Here is a 22072-nt window from a genome sequence, read left to right on the forward strand (position 1 = left end):
GCGAACTGAGTGGAAATACCAGCCAGGCAGCCTAGAGTTGATGAGATGTTCCATCATTGTTGATATATGCCCTCCATATTTAAAAAGGAAATAAACTGAAAATTTCTTGGACAACTGGGATATTTTCCATGAACAGTAAAATGGAGGCTTACAATGGGGAGATGTGTAAAAAAAAAAAGAAAGAAAAATCCTTGTTTGGCAGATTTTTAGTCCAAAGTGCAGCAATTGGTTTCCAACTACACTGTTCTCTAAGGAACCTTCAGAAGCAGGGTATAGTCTCTATATTTTTATGTTTTCCATTTGAAGAACAAAAATGTTACTGTTCTGTCACTTGGTTTTGAAGATAGGATAATATTCAGAATAATTTTCTGTAGTTAGACTACTTTTTCTTAATATGTTTTCCTGTTCTGCTTTGAAGTTGAAGTTTAAAACTGTGTATGATTCCCTCACCAAGTGGATTTCTTAGCTCAAAATACAATATTATGTTATTCAATGACAGGATGAAAACTCTTGTTTGAATTGTCAAAAAGTTAGACCCAGTCCATCAGCAGATCACACTGTTTTTTTGTGAATTTCTATCATTTACTATGTTTCGGTTAGTTGGATTCTGGCAGAACTTGGGCAAAAATAGATTATTTTTTTAAGAAATTTTTTTTAACAAAATATTCTATTAGAAACTCTAAAGCCTTTTTAAAAATCCTGTTAGATAATCCCCATCACAAATGATTGATAATTTACTTAGCATCTCTGGTTACTGCAGATGACACTTGACTATAGTTAACTTCTATAAAGCTTCCCATGTTCTTTGGCAAATTTCAGTGTAAGGAGTTTCCTACTCTTGTTAGTTTACACTTTTGTAAGACATACACTCTTAACATATGCTATTGCCAAGTACCACACAGGAGATGCCTAGTTCAAGGTATTTGATGATGCTATAGACTGAAGGAGTTGCTGCATACTTTCTACTTCCTCAAGAGTGAGAGACCCTAAAGGATTTGGAGATATTTTGGCCCTTGGATGCAAAGAAGAGAGGATGGCTGAAATGGGATTTTTGTCCTTGGTGGTGCATAGATAACAAAATTGGAATTTAAGACTGAAAGACTGAAATTCAGGTGGTGTTTGCATTTGTCATTGAAAGACTGTCTCAGTAATCCTTGCTTAGTTACAGTATAATTTAATGATTCAAAGCTATGGGAGATAATGACTAAGATGACTGTGGAATGGCCTTTCAGAATGTTATTTCACAGCCAATGGTGTTTGTGTGCTTCATATCTGTGTATGTAAGGTGAGAAAGTTAGAAAAGTTAGAAGAAACGTGTTGAGAACAATTTTGTTTGTATTTTAAAGACAATTTGGTTTCTGATTAATATTTCGATTGGCGAATTCATGGTTTATTAGCAATTTGATAAGCAATCTAATAAAGTTCTTTGACTTTATTAGATTATTATCATTAGTAAATGATTAAGCACTCTCCTCTTGAAATGGGAATTTTTATCTTTTCTCAATTATATATAACTACCCATAGCAGAGTCCTGTGTTCCCTGCATGGAGCCATGATGGGAGTTGGAATTGGTGTTCTCTTTTTTTGGAGTTAAAAGAAAACGTAACTATAGCAACAGCAAATTAGCCTCCTCATGTTCAGCAGCACAAAGTGCTAATATAAGGTCCAACTAATTAAGGATAATATCAGCAAATTGTTTTTCTAAAGTATTTTCTATTTATGTATTTGAGCAATATATTATTGGATCATACAGGGTGGGACACTACTTGTGATGTAGAGGTAAGTGATGAGTAATTCATGGTAGGTTTGGGGTTTGGTTTTGGTTTTTTTTTTTGAGTAACTTCAGGCAAGTGTCTGAGTCATATAAAGTTAGGATAACTGAGTGCTAAATTGCTCAGATCCTTCAGAAGCAGTTAGGCTCCATCCTCCATGAGAAAAAAAAAAATCATCCTGCTAGTTAGACTGTTAAATTTTGGTGGAAAACTTCTTCTATTTTAATTGAGTGCTTACTGTATCAAACTATTTATGTTTATAAGGTGACCTGGCAAAACTTTTGTGTAGTTATGAGGAAGTGTTGTTAGATTAGTGTTTAGACTAGGCCTCAAATTGATCTTTTGATAAAGTTCAGAGTGTGTGAATGCTGAATGCTGCTGATCTTCCACTTCCGCTTTTTGTCTTATGAGTAACTTCGGGTTTTGTTTTTGTCCCTTGTATCACAGGGCTTGTCCAGATATTCTCTCCCACACCTTCTCTTGGGTTTGTGCCAAATACACATGCAAAAGGATGATGTTCAACTCTGTGGTCACCATTCTTGTGTCACTGAAGTACTTTTAATTTCCCTGGTGATGTAAGTACCAGGGCTGAGATCCCTTAATGAAAGACTTCTTATGGTCAGAGCCAGTCTAACTTTTATTCTAAAAGAAGCCAGCTGTGCATTAAGTTTTACTTTCCGTAAATAGTGAATCAGAACTGCATCATGGCATCTGAATTCAAATGTGGCTTCCAAATTCTCTTTTGTAGTTATATCTGATTTAATTAATGCAGAGAATGAAAGCAGTAAACATGACACGTGAGTGCCTTGATTGTGTTTCACCTTGTTTTTGAAAGGATCTGATCCCAGCACTGCTGGAAGGACATAGAGGGAGGAGCTCTTTTGACAAATCTAACCCTACATATCGGTATGAAGTGTTTAGATGTTCATAGACTCATAGAATCATGGAATGGTTAGGGTTAGAAGGGACCTCAAAGATCATCTAGTTCCAACCATCCCTGCCATGAGCAGGGACACCCTCCACTAGACCACGCTGCCCAAAGCCCCATCCAACCTGGCCTTGAACACTTCCAGGGATTGGGCTGCCACAACCTCTCTGGGCAACCTGTTCCAGTGCCTCACCACCCTCACAGTAAAGAATTTCGTCCCAATATCTAATCTAAATCGACCCTCCTTCAGCTTAAACCCATTACCCCTTGTCCTATTGCTACACTCCCTCATAAACAGTCCCTCACCAGCTTTCCTGTAGGCCCCCTTTAGGTAATGGAAGGCTGCAGTAAGGTCTCTCTGGAGTCTTCTCTTCTCCAGGCTGAACAATCCCAACTCTCTCAGCCTGTCCTCATAGGAGAGGTGCTCCAGCCCTCTGATCAGCTTCGTGGCCCTCCTCTGATCTTGCTCCAACAGCTCCATGTCTCTCCTGTACTGGGGACCCCAGAGCTGGACACAGTACTCCAGGTGGGGTCTCACGAGAGCGGAGTAGAGGGGCAGGATCACCTCCCTCGACCTGCTGGTCACACTGTTTTTGATGCAGCCCAGGACACGGTTGGCTTTCTGGGCTGCAAGCGCACACTGCCGGCTCATGTTGAGCTTCTCATCAGTCAACACCCCCAAGTCCTTCTCCTCGGGGGTGTTTTCAATCCATTCCTTGCCCAGCCTATAGTTGTGCTTGGGATTGCACCGACCCACATGCAGGACCTTGCACTTGGCCTTGTTGAACCTCATGAGGTTCGCATGGGCCCACCTCTCCAGCCTGTCAAGGTCCCTCTGGATGGCATCCTTTCCCTCCAGTGTGTCGACCACACCACACAGCTTGGTGTCGTCAGCAAACCTGCACTCCATTCCACTGTCCATGTCGCCGACAAAGATGTTGAACAGTGCCGGTCCCAGTACCAACCCCTGAGGAACACCACTCGTCACTGTTCTCCACTTGGACATTGAGTTGTTCACCACAACTCTTTGAGTGCGACCATCCAGCCAATTCCTTATCCACCAAGTGGTCCATCTGTCAAATCCATGTCTTTCCAATTTAGAGGCAAGGATGTCGCGTGGGACAATGTCAAATGCTTTGCAGGAGTCCAGGTAGATTATGTCTGTCACTCTTCCCTTATCCACCAATGCTGTAACCCAATCATAGAAGGTCACCAAATTTGTTCAGGTGCAATTAGCCCTTAGTGAAGTCATATTGGCTGTCACCAGTAACCTCCTTATTTTCCATGTGCCAGAGCATAGCTTCCAGGAGTATCTGCTCCATGATCTTGCCAGGCACAGAGATGAGACTGACTGGTCTGTAGTTCCCTGGGTCTTCCTTTTTTCCCTTTTTAAAAATGGGGGTTCTCTTTCCCCTTTCCCAGTCAGTGGGAACTTCAGCGGACTGCCACAACTTCTCAGATATGGTGGAGGGTGGCTTAGCCACTTCATCTACCAGTTCCCTGAGGACTTGTGGATGCATCTCATCAGGTCCCATGGACTTGTGTGCCTTCAGGTTCTTGTCCTGCAGTGGGTGGTTCTTTATTCTCCCAGTCCTTGCCTTTGCTTTGTATGACCTGGGCAGTGTAGTCCAAGCACTTGCTGGTGAAGACTGAGGCAAAGAAGTCATTGAGTACCTCAGGCTTCTCTATATCCTGGGTAACCAGGTCACCCGTTTCATTCCGCAGGGACCCACATTTCCCCTTTCATCACTAACATACCTATAGAAACTTTTCTAGTTGCCCATAATGTCCCTGACCAGATTTAATTCTATCAGGGCTTTAGCTTTCCTAACCTGAACCCTTGCTGCTCAGACAGTTTCTCTGTATTGCTGCCAGGCTACCTGCCCTTGCTTCCACCCTCTGAAGGCTTCCTTTTTTTGTTTGACTTTGCCCAGGAGCTCCTTGTTCATCCACAGGGCCCTCTTGGTGTTTTTGCTCGACTTCCTCTTTGTTGGGATGCATCGCTCCTGAGCTTGGCGGAGGTGATCCTTGAATGCTAACCAGCTATCTTGGGCCCCTCTTCCCTCCAGGGCTTTGTCCCATGGCACTCTACCAAGCAAATCTCTGATGAGGCCAAAGGCTGCTCTCCTTCAGTCCAGGGTAGTGAGCTTGCTAGTCCAGGGTAGTGAGTTGCCTACATAAGGTTTCTTTCGGATTCTATCTAGACTTCCTGGTGTGGTGGATTTTTGTTTTACTCTTTTTATTTGTAAGCACCTTTTTTATAACAGCATAATTGTCGTCAGCACTTGAAATTAAAAACATGCTGCCACTCCTATTTTGCCTCTATGCTGGTGGCATCTGTAGCTGTAGCTACATCTGTAAAGAACATCTCTCTCTTTTTCTGCCATATTAAAAAAAGTATTGATGCATTCTTGCCATCTTTTCCTTGTAGCTAAAAAGAGCACATGATAATGGTTCTTGTAATTCTTCAGTGCAAGTTTCCTGGTAATACTAGATTCCTTCTAATCTTTTTTCTCTGTCTTTTGTTTTAAAATAGTCTGGCAGAGTGAGGAAAGCAAGAAACAAATAGGTGCAAGATTGAACACGTATTCAAAATCGCTGTATGATGTGAATGGGGAAGTAAGGGAATTAACATAATGTTTTTAGTGGTGGTAGCTTCCAAGTGGCCTAGGAGCAGGCAGCTACTGCCACACTGGTATGCCAGACAGTGGATTTTATATTCTGCTTGGCTCTCGCAGATGCACTAGTGGAAGCTTGCCTTGCCAAGTGGCAAAGTTTTGCTGATCAGCTTTACTTGCTGTATTTCTATACAATGCAGAAGGAGGGTGTTACTGAACTTATAGAAAGGGGAAAGGAAGTGTTGAGATTCCTGCTTTTAGGGGAAAGAAAAGAGTGAGGTGGGCCTCGCATGTGCTAAGCAAATTGAAAAATGGTGTTGCAAAATGCAGTCGTGCATTTGCCAGCTTTAATAACTTGTGTGCTGTGTTAGTTCTAGATGCTTTAAAAATGTTCAGAAGTTGCTAAATAGCTGCTGTGACAGCCTCAATTTTTAATGTAAAACGTTGTATTTATTAATTATCCTTAATGACTACAAGCATATGAATTAGCAGCACTGGAGTTGTCACCTCTGCCCTTGCCTCTCCATATACCATGGCAGCAGCTCCTTGAGCGCTGACACTCAATTTTGACATGTCTTTTGTGACAATGCAGGGAAGGAATTCTATTTCCCTAAGAAAAGTCATGCCTTGGTAGTATTGGTTTTTGGAGGCTTCAGCGTTTAGAAGTCAGGTGTGGAGTTCAGGAAGTACATTAATGACAGTGCTGGTTGTTAGGGGTTTTTTCCTGCTGTTATTGAGAGTATTCAGAGTTATAGGGATTTTATGATTAATTTACAATCAGTTTCAAAGTGTTCAGGATGAACATGTGGGAAGAAAAAATTTGTCCTACCACTGAGTATAAGAAATAGTTACCTTACCAGTTATCAAGGCTAACTCTGTACAGGGATGAACAGAAGAGATGAAACTTGAAGGATGACACTTGTTGGCATTTATTCATTGATGATAGATGAGGCACTTCACTACTTTGTTTTGGCACTTGTGTTTGCGCTGGACCCATTCCTTCAGCTAACAACTAACAGTATAATCTAGCAAGGCAAGTATATGTATTTGGAGTTCTTGTTGTCTGATGGATTTTATCAGTTTTAAACAAGCTTTTTCTTGTGTTTACTTTTTGTTCCTGCTTTTTATAGTACTTCCTATTACACATACAACACCAAGAATATAAACTATTACTGGCATCATCTGGGACATCCTGCAGCAGCAAAATATTTTCCATTAGGAAGCTGTTTCACTGTTTCCTTTTATTTAGTACAAAAAGGGACTTTTAAAATAAATTAAAAATAGTATTTGAAGTTTAAATTAAGAGAATGCATTTCCATGCTGAAAGCTTGTTGTTATCTATTGTGAGGATTTAGAAACAGGGAAATTTGGTTCAAAGAAAAGATTAGAGTGTACCTTTTGTTCTTCCTTAAACACACATTTGTTCTGTCAGATACATAATCACAATTTAGCATAATGGCATGTGAAGCCTGGATTATCTCTGAAGCTCTTGTAGCCCACAGAGATTTGCTATTCTACTTTGTCATTGCCAGCTGAGGGAAATGGAACCTAATAGCACCCACGGAAAGCACCAGTTGCAGGCTGTCTAGCCCAGCCTGCTCCCCTGAAGAAAGGGAAGAAAACAGTGTCTGAGAGGAAGATGGTAGCAGGATTAGGGAACTAAATAGCAGTGTAGGACTGTTACATGATTTCTTGTAGTTTATGTTCATATTACGACAATTAAAAGGAATAAACTTCAGTTCGGTAAGGTCAAAAGATAGAATTTGCTGACTTTTCAAGGAATATTCAATTTAGTTTGAACGTTACAGATAAAAGTAACTAGCAGATTTAGGAATACCAGTTCAAGTATGTTTGGAAGCTAATATACTTCATCAAAGAAAAAAAAATTATTTTTATTTCCTAGTAGGTGAAAAGCACAAGTGAACAGTCATTGGATGAGTTTGAGAGAAAGAGGGAAGGTGAGGGGAAAACCTCAGAAAATTTAGTATGTGTAGCTCAAATTAGTTCCTTGATATTATTTCTCCCGATTCTTATTATTCAGTAGTATTTTAATCACTGTTGTGGCTTAGCCTCAGCCAGCAGCTAAGCACCATGCAGCCACTTGCTCACCCCCACCTCCACAGGAACACCCTTCCTCCCCACCCCCTGTGGACTGGGATAAGACCAGTTTACTAGGACAGCAAAGGAAGAGGAAAATAACAACAACAATACTTACAAAGAATATACAAAGTGGGTGATAAACAATGCAATTTGCTCACCACCTGGGACCCGATGCCCAGCCCATACCAGGGCAGAAACTCCTCCTCCCTGTACAGCTCCCCCGTTATATACTGAGCATGACATCATGGTATGGAATATCCCTTTGGCTGGTTTGGGTCATCTATCCTGGCTGTGTCCCCTCCCAGCTTGTGAAAATTTAACTCTATCCACAGCTGAAAGCGAGGACAATCATGAAGGATAATTTAGAAATATGCAAGACAATTGCAAAGACTACTGCAGTTTGCCCAGGCCTACCTATTCTCTGCGTGCTTGTCTCAGTCTTCCTGTGTAAAAGTTTTAATTATAAACTATGGCAGATTTATCTTAATTTGCATTTTTGGTAAGCTATTCAGTAACATGGCATTTAGATTGTCTTGTTCATATAGTTTTCTGTTTTTTCAAAGAATATGAAGAATATTTAAAAACTCAAAACTACTGGTCAGTGTTGATAATCTTAGATTACTACTGTTTTTTTCACTTCTTGACTGCCTTTTCTGCATTGCATAGGAAATTATTATACTGTAATGTAACTGCCAGCATTACAGGCAAAATAGAGCATTTTGGGGTTTTTTTTCTTTGATTTATTTTTCCTGTGACTAAAGCCAGCTGTAGTCTATGCAGAAAAGAGTGAGAGAGTTTTTCCAGTTCTGTTCCAGGGCTCAGCACAAACTGTTGCCGCACACGCACCGTATTTTTTGCCTCTGACAGAGGTGGTGAGACTCGTCGTTTTTGGCTGGGTAGTTTTCTTCTGTCCACTTCTTATTTAGCCTCTGGGAGAGAGGAGGAGATGCATAAACATACAGAAATGAGAAAAGAAATGCCCACCAATCTTTCTAGCCTATATATTTCAATCTGCTATGCATAAATTCCTTAGGCTTTCCAGCACAGAGGTCACTTGGTGCTAAAAAGAATGGAAGTGGGTTGCCCTGAGCCAGGTGGCAGAGCAAGTTTTGAAAGTTTGAGGACCTGTCACAGCACAGTTCTCCTAATGCCTCAGTGAGGGTGGGAGGATTAATTTGAGAGGATAAAGCTAAGCTGAACCAAGGGCACTCTAATTCTGAACACCTGCATCCTATGTGAAGATTTAGCGTAGTTTAGAAGCATCTTCATATTGAACTTACTGCAGTGCATCTTAGCAGTTGGCGGTTTCGTTCTCACAGATTTCATTCTTACACAAGAGATGTTTTCACAACGTCCTTCATTGTGGAGGAGGGAAACATCTGGGCTTTGCAAGAAGTGCCCAGAATCCCAAGTATGGAAGAAGGAGTCAAAGGAAAGAGGGATCAGCACAAGAGTGAGTAATGAGCTTTGGAAGATGGTGTCTGGTCTTCAGTTGTGTGCCACAACTTTTAAATTGTAGTTTTTTATTAACAGGAAGAATATTGGAGCACAGATTATTTGGGGATGTTTTGGTAGTCAAAAAAATGCAATACACTATAAAGAGCTAGATGGTGATTGCTTGGAAAATTACAGAAAAGGAAGCTGCCCCTTCATCTTTATTCCATAGAACACTGTTGAAACAGGGTTTTTGGGACTGCATCAAGATATGTGAAGACATTGATTATCAGTGGGTTTTCCCTGAAAATGAGCTGGTGAGATTCTAATTTTGCCTCATGCTGCTGGTCCAAGTGCAACATTAGAATTGATCAAGGAAAATGATCTACAGAGTATTGGACCTGCCAGAAAACAAAGCAATAGCAAGGCTGTCCTGTTAGATGTTCAGATACCTTGTGATCTAGATTGGGTAAAGGAGTTAGCCTTCATCACCTATACCTTGTCATAACTTGGTTTTCAATGTGTTTTAATGATAGTGGTTTTGTTTAGTGTCTTCTGTTATGTTACAGTTCTATTTCTTGGGATTAGTAGTAGTTTGTAATATGTATTTGTCTGAGGGATTGCACAGAAAAGTAGCTAGAAACCTGCAAATCCAAAAAATGTATAGTCTCACTAAAGAAGAAGGATGAAGAGTGGGAAGAAAAGAATGTAACATGGAAATATCTGTTGGGTCTTCACTATTTATTTATTGTTGCCTGCTTGGATTTTTGTGAAGACTATGTTTCCAAAAGTGCTAGCTAAACTGAGGAAAAAGGAAGAGGGCTGTGGAGGAAACTAGAAGGGTGTCATGAGGAAATGTATGAGAGAGGTGTGAGATTGGGGAGGGGTGGAGGCAAGGAGATCTGAGAGATTGCCAAGAGAGGGAGGGATGGAGGGAGAAGGTGGGCTCAGGAAGCGTCAGTCACTCTGTATGATATTTACTTCTTTTTTTCCTTTACATTTAGAGAATGGATCTTTCTTTTTCAAATCACATCACTGTATGGTAGAGCCTTGCTGCTAGCAGTTTTTTCAGTGTCTTAATTTCATTTGATATATACTGTTAAAACAAAGCTTCTTTCTCAACAGTGAAAGAATTCTCTCTGGATTCTTGTGTTGCGCTTATTTTCAGATCTCTGCCACGTGAACTTCAAAACCAGAAGAACTTCTGGGGGATTGCCATTCCATTGCTTTCAGATTTGATGATGAGATGATAAGACAATTAACTGCAGTGTCAGCCATTTTATATGATCTAAATGAACCTTCCTATTCAACATCAATTGTTAATTATAAAAAAAAATTACATAGCTCTAGCATATGCGTATTACCTTTTTAATAATTATTTGCCCCATTTTGCATCTCTTTGTGATACTCTCATCACAGCAGTTATAACATGCTTGAAGTGGAAACTTTCTGTCATTTATTTGCCAGTATCTGCAGCAATAGTCTGGAGTGAGGGTCAGGTGAACTATAAATTCTCATATTGCCCCTGTTTAGCACAGTGTTTCTCAGTTAAAGATGAGTTTTCAGACTACCACTTTCTTAAAATATTTACAAACATTGAAGTCTATATCCTGTCCATCACTAGACAGACTAATTTCTCTTTGAAGTGAGTAGGAGCCACCCACGTATGTCAAAGGCAGGATATGGCCTTTTATGGAGTAAAGTTGCTGTAAAGGGACACGCACATCCTGGGGTTTGTTATGAAAGAAGATCTCATGCCTAACCATGTTTTGTGGTCCTTCACAGCTTGAAATGAGTTCCGTGTACTGGCTTCCAGTAATGTGTTTATTGGGAATTTTAGTACAATTCTAAATTTGATCATACAATAGGTACATTTTTAAGGAGGTAATAGCAAATTTGCTGTCTTTTTGAAATGACCCAAGACTCTCAAATACCTTTTCCCCCTGACCCCCCCCCCCACGCTGAGGCATGTGATACTTGTAAATGAGCATGTCTTCAGGATCAGTACATTCATGTTGCAAAATTGCCTTTGCTAAAGTCAGTCACCTGCAATGTGCTCACGAATTGTAGCTACAGCAGTAAAAGCACTTGGCAATAAGCATTGAGGAAGCATTACAGCAAGTCTGGCTCTGACTTGTGTGTATGTTGCTGTCAGTTTAAAGTCAGTGATTGGAGCATATGAATGTTGACTGAAGCAGCTACTGCTGGTCCTGATGGAAGAGCTCTGTATAAATGTGTGCATATGTATGGTTTATTTCCTATTTTATAACATTGAGCTAGGCTGCAGCCTCTTGTTACTACTGTTTAGTAATGAGATTTTACTGTTCACTAACTGCAGCATTCAGTGGTTTATGGATTAATCTGGAAAAGGTACTGGAACTAAACCAGTAAGACTTTAAGGTATTGATTTGAAACAAGACACTTCGATGCAGGGAAAGACTCAAGAATGATAGATCAATCATTGCCTTTCTCAGCAGTCTCACAGTAAGTGACAAGGTAGGGTTACTGACAGTTATATTTTGTAGGCAAATTTTGCCTTTGTTGTGGTATCTTTTTGGTGCAAATAACAGTGTAAATTTGCTGCATCCCACTCTTTCATAAAGAAATTTGCCAAAGCTGGGTTATGATGTGGACTAATGGATGTGGCTTGTAGACCTAGTGAGATGGCCTTAAGTAGCCACCTTGAGTTTGAAGTGGGTGACCTCTGTTCTGCAGGGTAAGTATATATTTTGGGTGATACTCACTGTCAATTAGTTATGAGTAATGTGAGACTATTGTGATTTATTTAAAGCAATAACCTCTCATGAACTCCCCTCCCATCTGCTGGTGTAATTCCTAAATGCGGTATTAGTTGCGGCATAAGTTTAAAACTTGACAACTAGCTAAACCAGTGAATTTGGATCTAGATGGAGTTAGTAAGTTCAGGACAATGAGTAAGGAAATGGATAGATGTCTTACTTCAAATGGAAAGGAGTTCAGCAGAGGGGAGTGTTTAGGAATCTTCATTCCTATAGAAATCTGTTAGGACTAAGGTAAGTTGTGCACTTACAGCTTTGGTATTATGGTATTTTTCAGAGAATTAATTCAGCTGACTTTAATGAGTTACTACTGGGTAATGGTGCAGGAGAAAGAACTGAGCTGAAAGGTTTTCAATTACGGCCTTGCAGGATAAAAAGCTTTGCACATTTGGCTGGCTGGAAGGTTTCAGCTGTTACAGTTTCAAACTCAGCTTTGCATTTGTTACATATCTAAATTTTTCACAGCTTCAGAAATTTCTAGTTGTTTTCAGAAATTTCTAATTGCTTTCAGTTCCCAGTCACTGAAATAGGGTTTTTTTAACTTACATCTTTCATTCTGTGTAAATGAATTGTGTGCTGTGTGCAGCATCTCCTTATGTACACCTTGTTTGCTTAACATGAATGTGCATAACATGAATGATCTTGCTGGTTTGAAAACATTATCCAAGGAGAGCATGATTAAATGACAGCTGAACAGCTAGAAGTAGCCTCATGTTTGTATACCCTAGCCCTCAATGTGGACCTCAGCCATCCTGATATCAGCTGGAGGGACAGCACAGCATGGCATAAGCAATCTAGGAGGTTCCTGGAGGATGCACTGGTGACAACTTCTTGACCCAAGTGATAGAGGAGCCAACAAAGAGAAGTGTTCTGCTGGACCTCATACTCGTAAACAAGGAAGGACATGTTGGCGATACGGAGATGGAAGGCAGCCTTGCCTGCAGTGACCATGGAGCAAAGCTCAGGATCTTGAGTGGAGGGGCAGGGCAAAAATCAAGATCACAACCCTGGGCATCAGGACAGCAGATTTTGACCTCTTCAGGGATCCTCTTGAAAGAGGGACAGGGGATAAGACCCTGAAGGAAATAGGGATGCAAGAATACTGATTGCTACTCAATGATCACCTACTTCAAGCTCCAGAACGGTCCATCCCAACAAGCAGGAAGTGAAGCAACAAGCTAGGAGGCCTGCGTGGATGGGCAAGGAGCTCCTGGCAAACCTCAAATGTAAAAATAGACTATATAGAAAGTAGAAGCCGGGACAGGTAACCAGGGAGGTGTATAGAGATGCTGTCTGACAATGCAGGGATGGGGTTAGGAAAGCCAAAGCCTGAGTGGAGTTGGGTCTAATGATGGATGTCAAAGGCAACAGTAAGGATTTCTATAAGTATGTAAATAGCAAGAGGAAGACTAAGGAAAATGTGGGCCCATTGCTGAATGGGTTAGGGGCCCTGGTGACACAGGACATGGAACAGGCTGCATGAGGAGTGTTGCCAGCAGGTGGAGGGAGGTGATCCTTCCCCTCCCCTCAGGGCTGGAGAGACCAAACCTGGAGTGATGGGTCCAGTTCTGGGCTCCCCAGTACAAGAGAGGAAGAATCAAAGAATCATCAAGGGAAATGTTCCTGAAAAGTTCTTTTGTTTCCTATTTAAAGCCTGTCCAGGTGCTACTATCAGTCTTGTAGGATACACATGCACACCTGCATGCACGCATGTGTTGCCTGTACCTTCTGTGATCTCCTTTTCTATTTTTTTTTGATAGATTTTTATTTAAAATACTTTTATTATTAATACTTTCAACAGTAGGAGAAGCTTTTTGGGGAAAAGAGGGATGGTAGCTTTTGCATATTAAGCACATGAACAGTTTTACAAAGCCTTGTATCCCACATACAAAACGCTGGAGGATTTGACCAGAGTTTGTGAGTTTTGGTTCCAATGCTGATTATGCTCTGATGCTTTCCTTCAGGGTGTTTGGAATGACTTAGAATAATGCAATCAAGACTAACTTGATCCTGTGCTTTTATAGCACAAAAGACCAGAATGAGCTATGGAACTTTTGGTTTATATAATTGTTCCTTGCTAAAAGTTTATGTATTTAAGTCTAGGAATCCTGTAATTGAATGGCTTATTTGCAGATATATTGTTACTTCCACCTTTATACTTAATAGCAGAAATAACATTGAAATAGTGAGTTATGTAGGTGTCAAGTAAGTGGTGCCAGTGCAGAAGCAGATGTTCAGCTGTAAGCATAGCACTACTACATATGAACTTATAAATCATTTTTAAAAGTTTGGGTTTCTTCTCTACAGAGCTTTTGATGGTGATTATTAAATATGTTTGGAGCCTCTCCCTCTGTTAATTTAGCTTGGCAAATTGCAAAACTCTTATTCTTAATCACGTTCCCTGTCATCAGCAAGGGAAAACTCACCAGGATGTGCTTTTAACATGTGGGATTTTAGAATGAATGAGAGCTGTTTCCCTGGTAACAGATTTTGAAGATGGTTCTAAATCCTACAAAATATGAATGGAGTATCTGAAATAGCTGCTGGTTTTTTTGGGGGGGTTGTTTTTTTTGGTTGTTCCCCTCCCTGCACACCCCCCCCACCCCACCCCCCCGCCCTGGTTTGTTTCTTTATACATTTATGGAGGGTTTCTTTTGTATTGTTGGTTAGTAAAAAGTGACAGATAATACATCAAAATATTGTCTGGCGCAGATATCAGGATGGTGATTGGTGAATGAACAAGAGAAGTGAAAACACATTTTATTTTTGGATTACATTTCTATTGGAAAACAAGAACTAACTGTGCATGAGTTGTAGAGATGAAATCTGCTTTGGCTTTTCCCTAGTCATTAAAAACACTGTGTTGTCTCTGCCTCATAGTAGTGAAAATGGTTGTGGCTTTGTTTTTGTGTACCTATGTGCATTGCATTGTGAAGCTATTTTCAGCATTTAATATGGTACCTCCATGAAAGAAGTTAACAGAATGGGCAGCATAATCCTCCAAGTTTGCTGAATTACTCTGAAGATTTTCCTTTCTGGTAAACCTCAAAAATTATGTTTCTCCTGCTTCAGGTCTCCGTGAAATAAACAGAATTTCATTCTGTATAATTTTTCTGCCTCTGTTGTTTTAAAAACATAAGGGTTTTGTTGCTCTAACCTTATAAATTTTCAGTCAGTCAGGTTTATTTAATTGAAAGCCATTTTTGTTGTGTTCACATTTGTGCTTTAGCACCATTTAGTTCTCTATGTCAAACTGTTAATCCTACAGTTGTAGAAGTTTCCTTCTGTCAGTTGAACAAGCCTAACAACTGCAATACAAAATGTTGCAGATCATGTTTAAATATAGTTTAGTTTTTAATGCAAGCAACAAATCTCCTAATTTAATCACTAAATGTTGGTATTTATTCTCATATATTTTTGTTAACATAGCTATTTTTCTGTAAAATGAGTCAGAAATGTGGCCTGTCGTGGAGGCTTGGGAACAGAGGCTTGAGGCGACTGAGTTTTGCAGAGCTGATAAGTCAGCTATAGCTATAAACTTGATTCTGTGAGTGAGCCTTTTCTAGTGACCACTCATAACTGGAGAAGAGGTTTGATAATAGATTCTGGATTTTTTTGTTTGTTTGTTTTAATAAGTTTTTCTTTTCTCCATAAAGAATTGAGATATTAGACTTGGAAAATAAAGCTGACAGGCAAAGGAGGAGTTAAGGACAAAAGAGACAATGGCCAAAACAGATATAATGTTTTATTCATTGAATTAACTGGCAAAACTGCAATATTTCTTTTAATTAAGTAAGTAGATTTGGGTAGATAACACTTACCTATGTGGCAGTCAGTAGTTGAAAGCAGAGGGAAAAAAAATGAATGTTTGAAGTGACTGGAAGGAGGATAAATCTGTGACATTAACTAATGTATTTACATCTCACCTTTTGAGAATATTCTGTCTCTTGAGCTAATCAGTAGAATGTGTGTTCCATATTTTGGCAGTAATGATTCAACAGATCATTTCCTGAAGATAAATGCACTAAATGTATTCTGGGCAAATGCTTACCACAAACGTCACAAAGGAATAAAACACACTTTGCCTGGGTCTTTTTTGGGAGGGTTTGTTGGTTTGGTTTGGTTTTTACATGAATAGCCTTTTAAAACTTGCTTGTACTAACAGAATTCCAACACGTTGGACATATATACCCACATTTTAAAGCCCCCCATTCTCTTATGCTTCTAGAATGGATGGCATTAAAATGTGATTATATACCTCCAAGGTATATAATACATCAATATTTTATTGTTATATTATCTACACTTTCTGTACTACCTGCTTTTTATTACCCCACTGCCATTTCTATTATTCCTAATGTAAAAACTCCATTTTCTTACACTCCACCACCTGAAGTCTTAGAACACGAGTTCCAGTTTGCGTGTCTCCATTTGTTTTCTAGCTATTTTAAGTAAAAAGGTACTCAACTCAAATATGATTGTGTACACAGTTCCATCCTGAAATGCAGTTATCTTTAGCTTAGCATCTCACAAGTATGCATATTGGCATGACTACTCCATATTCAAACTCTTTCTGAAAGCCCTGCTACTTTTTAACATTCTGTAAAATGGAGCTCTGTCAAGATGTGCTTCATAAGCCTTGTTTCATTTTAAGCTAATGAGCCCTTGAGATTTTTTTTTTTAGATAGCTTATGGAATGGAGAAACAAAGAACATATATTGTTGGATTTGCACAGAGAGCCTGTTTTCTGGGTTTATGACAAGAGGTACAGCTAGGCACAAAAGGAGTTGCTGGAAGGAACAGTACATAAAGAAGACACTGCAGTCTACTTAAAGTCAGTGTAGGGAGCACAAAGCTTTTAAAACAACTTGTGTTCAGAATTATGAGAGGTCAAGTGGCAAAGTAGGATGGCTGTATTTATACCTGCGTATTTCATACCACTTTATAAATCACTTGAATATTCCTACCCGAACCATTCTATGATTCTATAAACTTTTGTTTGCCATAGGTTTAGATCAAATTGGATGATGATAAAGCATTAACCTTAAATTTGTTAAAAAGTTAAAATGGATAAATGCAGGGCAGAACTCTAGTTTGGATTACAGATGATGATCTCTTCAAACCTGGCTCCATCTACCTTTGGTGTTTGTGGGGCTTGGAAAAAAGCATTTTTCTTTAAAAGGTGAAATTAGATACATAGTGCTCTGATTTTCTTTTTTTTAAAAAAAAAAAAAAAAAAAAAAACCAAACTCACAAACAAACAAACTTAGTTTCACAGCATTGTTACACATCCCTGACAGTGAAGTTAAGAGTCGCACAATGGTTTCTTTTTAACTCAGACTCTGGTAGAGGGCACTCCTGGAATGTGTTAGGACTGTTTATTCTGAGTTATATAAAAATTTAGGCCAGCAATTCAACCTGAATTAATCAGAATGTTTTCCTCTCAAATATAAGGGTTCTATGGGCAGTGAAAAAAAGTTGGTGGTGAGGTTTTGTTTTGTTTTTAAACTGAATTGTATTTTAATTGTATTTTTGTTGACTTCTCAAAGCTGACATGCTAGGACTGCCTTTCTGAGGGCTGTGATATATAACGTAACATTGGAATTTTACTAAAACAAATTCCTCTAGGAATTTGGTTCACATGTATTCCAGCATATCTCTATGTTCCATCTCTCTCTCAAATAAACTAACACAATCTCCAAATTAAATAAATCGAACATTTGTTGAAAAGACAGCTATATTAATCTTCTTTTTACACAAAAAATATATTTAATATTACTTATTGCTTGATTAAGAAGTTGCTTCACTCTTCTTCTGATGAGTGCTATAGGTCCTGTTACCTGGAGAGCAGAGCTGTGCTAGCCATGTCCTAGAGAAGGACTGTTGAACAACATGAGCTTCAGTAAGGGACAGCTACAGCTTTGAAAGGAAGTCCACAGTGCATGGAAGAAGGTCATAGAGTAAGAATTGATGGCAGTGATAAATATTTCAGAAAAATGGCTATGATACATGGTAACATATTACACTTTCCTAGGTTACCTGGCTTTTGCTTGCTTTTACTGTTAATGATTGGAGCCCTGCCGCTGCATGATGTTTCATTAAAGAGACACTATGGTCTGCTGTGGTACTGAGATACAGTATGATGAGGTGGGCACTCACAGTATTTTCCTGCTTTGTTGTATCTGAAGAAGTAATGTTCAGAAGGACTCTTCCCTCTCTGTGCTGATATATTTTCGACACCTAGTGGTACCAAGTGTAAATTACTGGAAGTTTGTTAATGGGAATACTACCTTAGTGAAGCAAATCCTGTAGCTCAGCTGGAATAGAGTTCATTGCTAAACTTCTGAAAAACGAGTGAAGGTTTTAAGAAGAGGGTATAACAGCTATTTTTTTGCTCCTGTACCATCCTTCAGTTGGGGAAGAACAAGGAAAGGCTGTCCATGATCTGCTCTTGCAAAAGGTCTGTGAGATAGGAATGGATTTGTCCAGTCACATCACACTGATGCTGAATAACAGGAAATACAGAGAAAATGAAAGGTGTGGTGGGAAAGGGGTTGAACAATTACAAGAGAAATTCTTCTGCTTGGTGTTAGCCAAGTTTGTAAGGATGACTGAAAGTTGCAGAAGGATGTTGTGAGAGTAAGGCAGTTAAATGGCACGTAAAGTTAATTGTAGATCAGTATAAAGTAATGCAGATGGAGAACAGCTATATAGCAGATGCACTCTCTCTCTCTTTTGATTACTTACAGTACAGATAACACAATGATGCCACTTCGTAAATCTGAGTTTTGGCAGCACCTTAATATTTGAAGTTTTGGTACTCTAGGTATATCTCAGAGATACTTCCTTTAACAAGGGTCAAAGGGATGATCAAGCTATGGACTGTCTTCCACCTGAGACCTTAACTGACCTGGTTAGGACTCTTCAGCCTAGGAAAAGTACAGCTGAAGGTGAATAAGTATGGCGGGTTGACTTTGGATGACCTCCAGGAGCCCACCAAGCTGCTCTATCACTCCCTCTTCTCAACAAGACAGAGGAGAAAATATGATGAAAAAGATAAAAGACAGGGAGATCACTTACCCATTACCGTCACAGGCAAAATGGAGTCGGCTTAGGGAAATTAATTTAATTTATGGCCAATGAATAGCAGAAGTACAGTGAGAAATAAGACCAAATCTTCAGACACCTTTCCCCCACCCCTCCTTTCTTTCGGGGCTCAACTTCACTCCCGACTCTTCTACCTCCTTCTCCCAAGCAGTACAGGGGCATGGGGAATGCGAATTGTGGTCAGATCATAACACTTTGTTCCTGCTGCACCTCCCTCCTCGTGCTCTTCCCCTGCTCCAGTGTGGGGGTCCCTCCCGCAAGATAGTCCTCCACCAACTTCTCCAGCATGGGTCCTTCCCACGGGCTGCAGTTCTTCATGAACTGCTCCAGCGTGGGTCCCTTCTGCGGGGTGCAGATCTTCAGGACCAGGCTGCTCCAGTGTGTGTCCCTTGTGGGTCACAGATTCTGTCAGGAGCCAGCTCCTGTGTGGGCTCTCCACAGGCTGAAGCTTCCCTCAAGGCATGTCCACCTGCTGTGACATGAGTCGCTCCGTGGGCTGCAGGGGGACAAGCTGCTCCACTGTGGTCTTCTCCATGGGCTGCAGGGGAATCTCTGCTCTGAAGTAGAGAGCAGAGGCATCTGGAGCACCTCCTCCTTCTTCTCTGACCTTGGTGTCTGCAGGGCTGTTCCTCTCACATTTCCTCACTCCTCTCTCACACAGCTTTGTACAGGTTTTCTTACCCTTTCTTCAATACATGCTGTCACAGAGGCGCTACCACCATCGCTGATGGGCTCGTCCTTGCCCAGCAGCAGGGTCCTTCTTGGAGCCAGTGAAACCGGCTCTGTCGGACATGGGGGAAGCTTCTGGCATCTTCTTACAGAAGCCACCCCTGCAGCCTCCCTGCTTACCAAAACATGTAACATGTAGCTGACAGTGATGAATGCATTTTGTGTAATTTCAGTTAGCACGTTTTCAATCAGTATTTATATAAGATTGAGTAGAAATGTTAAACTAAGTAATGTGGCCTGATGATAAAATTCTTCCCGAAATTCAGGATTAGTGCAGGCTTTATTATTAAGGTGTAAATGGCACATAAACTTTTTACAAACTTAGCAATGTTGAGAAATTTGATCCTTACACAAACAACATTTCTTTTGTACTCACGTACCTTGCTTGTTTTGTAATTTGACTTCTAGCTATAGGATGCTTAGATTAACATTGTAGGATGTGTTATGATAAGATACATCTATATATCTTTTTACCAAAAAACCTCTCCCAAACCCAGAAATGCAAATATTTTGACTAAAACAATATAGATTATAGAGAATGAAAAATTCAGAAATGATAGTACAGTTAATGGTGACTCTTATGCATGCTCAGGTAAGGTGCACATCCTTGTACGTATATTTACAAATATTCTCAACTGCCAGGATTTGCAAATACAATACTTTTTGTCTCTCTCCTCTTCCCCCCCCCCTCCCCCAGGCACAGGAGAAAGTGGCAAGAGTACATTCATTAAACAAATGAGGATTATTCATGGATCAGGTTATACAGAAGAAGACAGGAAAGGCTTCACAAAACTGGTTTACCAAAATATATTTACTGCCATGCAAGCGATGATCAGAGCCATGGATACTCTCCAGATACAATACACATCCAAAGAGAATGAGGTAAGCCAGTACAAAGAAAATTCTAGTTTCAGCCCATGAAATTTTAGTTTGTACACGAATTATTTGAGTCATAACCTTCTACAGGCAGAACCTTAAAAATCCATTTGTCTTGTGGGGAGTTTGGTGCCCGACTGTCTGATTTTACAGAACGGGGAGTTCCTTGTGGAAAGAGAGGCAGGGTGAGTGGGGGTGGGATGGACCTGGTTAGGAAGGGAGAATTGTGAAAGTTGCAAGCTGGTAATAAGTACCAAAAAAAAAAGAAATAAAATGGGGTTTTTTTGGAATCTAAGTTGTGGAGTTAGACAGTGCCTGAAAGAAATATGCAGACAGAGCCCGGTTTGTCTATAGACCTCCAGAATGAATAATTTGGGGTACATTGTAGGAAAACAGATCTGCTTGATGCTGATATGCTTTGAAGCATACAACCTAGAGCCCTTTTATGGATGTAGTAGCAACCTTTATGTACTTAAATAACTTGAAAATGTAGAATGTCTTCTCCAACCATTTTTTTAGTTTCAATGTATGTTACACAGTTAGATTTTTTATTTCAGTGCTTATGATTATAGAACTATATAAAAAAAATCTGCTTCAGTTAAATCAGTTGCATCCTTTCCATCCATCTGTTGCATCAGTTGCTCAAGTGTCATGAAGAATATGTAAGTAAATTATTGGGTGATATTTGTTTAAATTAAGAGGGATTTCCAGTTGGCTAAATTTTAGTGTTAGGATAGGGAAGACTGTGTAGGAAGTATAAAGGCAAAAAAAATTTGTAGAATTTATGGGTTTTTTTGAACTGAAGTACTATATGAAGAAAATACAGTTCATAGCTGACTTTTATTTCAAAAAATATGATTGCAAATGGACAATAAAAACCCCCTAAAATTGTGACCAGATTTTTTATTATTTAAGTTGGTTTGTGTTGTTTATTTTCCTTAGGGTTATAGAGAAGAGAGATAGAAAATGTTGTTTAAAATAAAGGACTGGGAAATTAAAATTCTGTTATTTTTTTATCACAAAAGAACAGATGATGTCAGCAAAAACAAATTTCGGACTTCAGAGAGCTGAGGTATTAAGGTAATTCTTTCCTACATAAGAAAAATATTCTGAGGGTAAATAAGGTGTTGTTTGTAAAACACCTTTAGATCCTTAAGAAGGTGGCAGTTACAGAAACAGCAGATGTGATTGTGAATATACTTCATCCTAATTCATATGCATATTTTTGGATGAAAAATGATGATAATCAGAATCTATTTGAATAAAAACATTTGCACTGCCTCTTACTGAGTTTTGGGGCTTTTTCCCCTCTCTTTTCTTCCCACTAAGAACAAAATACGAAGACTTAATGAACAGCAAAGTTTTTCTCATTCTGGGCTCTGAGAGCTGAGCTGGATACTTTCCCATAACACACTACTCTGGCTAAATTGTGTTCTTGATGATAGCTGTTGCTGCCAGTGTGTTCAGATTCAGAAGATTATAATGCTATTTTACAGTTGTTGGAGAGAGGCAGAATTTAGTCTTGTGCTTCTTTATTGAAGGTAGCAAGCAAAGTGCTAAGCAATAAGAGCACAGTTTGGCAAGGTCAGCTTCAGCAGCATTTAGAAAGCTATGTCGTTTTTGCTTACACACAGAGAAACTCTGGAGATGCAACATGAAAACAACCACGTGTTGCTCCAGTTGCTTTGCAGGAGACGACTGCATTTTAAT

The 22072-nt window shown here is 39.7% G+C and overlaps 1 protein-coding gene across 1 annotated transcript in view; it reads left to right on the forward strand.

Moving 5' to 3' along the window:
• The window catches only part of LOC104635833 (guanine nucleotide-binding protein subunit alpha-14), an 88766-nt gene that overhangs the window by 19244 nt on the left and 47450 nt on the right, over positions 1–22072 (forward strand). The window contains exon 2 of the mRNA XM_075740899.1: positions 20184–20368. Within this exon, the coding sequence (XP_075597014.1) occupies positions 20184–20368 (185 nt within the window). The remainder of the gene's footprint in view (positions 1–20183; positions 20369–22072) is intronic.

Source organism: Balearica regulorum, chromosome Z (assembly GCF_011004875.1).
Source record: "Balearica regulorum gibbericeps isolate bBalReg1 chromosome Z, bBalReg1.pri, whole genome shotgun sequence".
NCBI classification, from domain to species: domain Eukaryota; kingdom Metazoa; phylum Chordata; class Aves; order Gruiformes; family Gruidae; genus Balearica; species Balearica regulorum.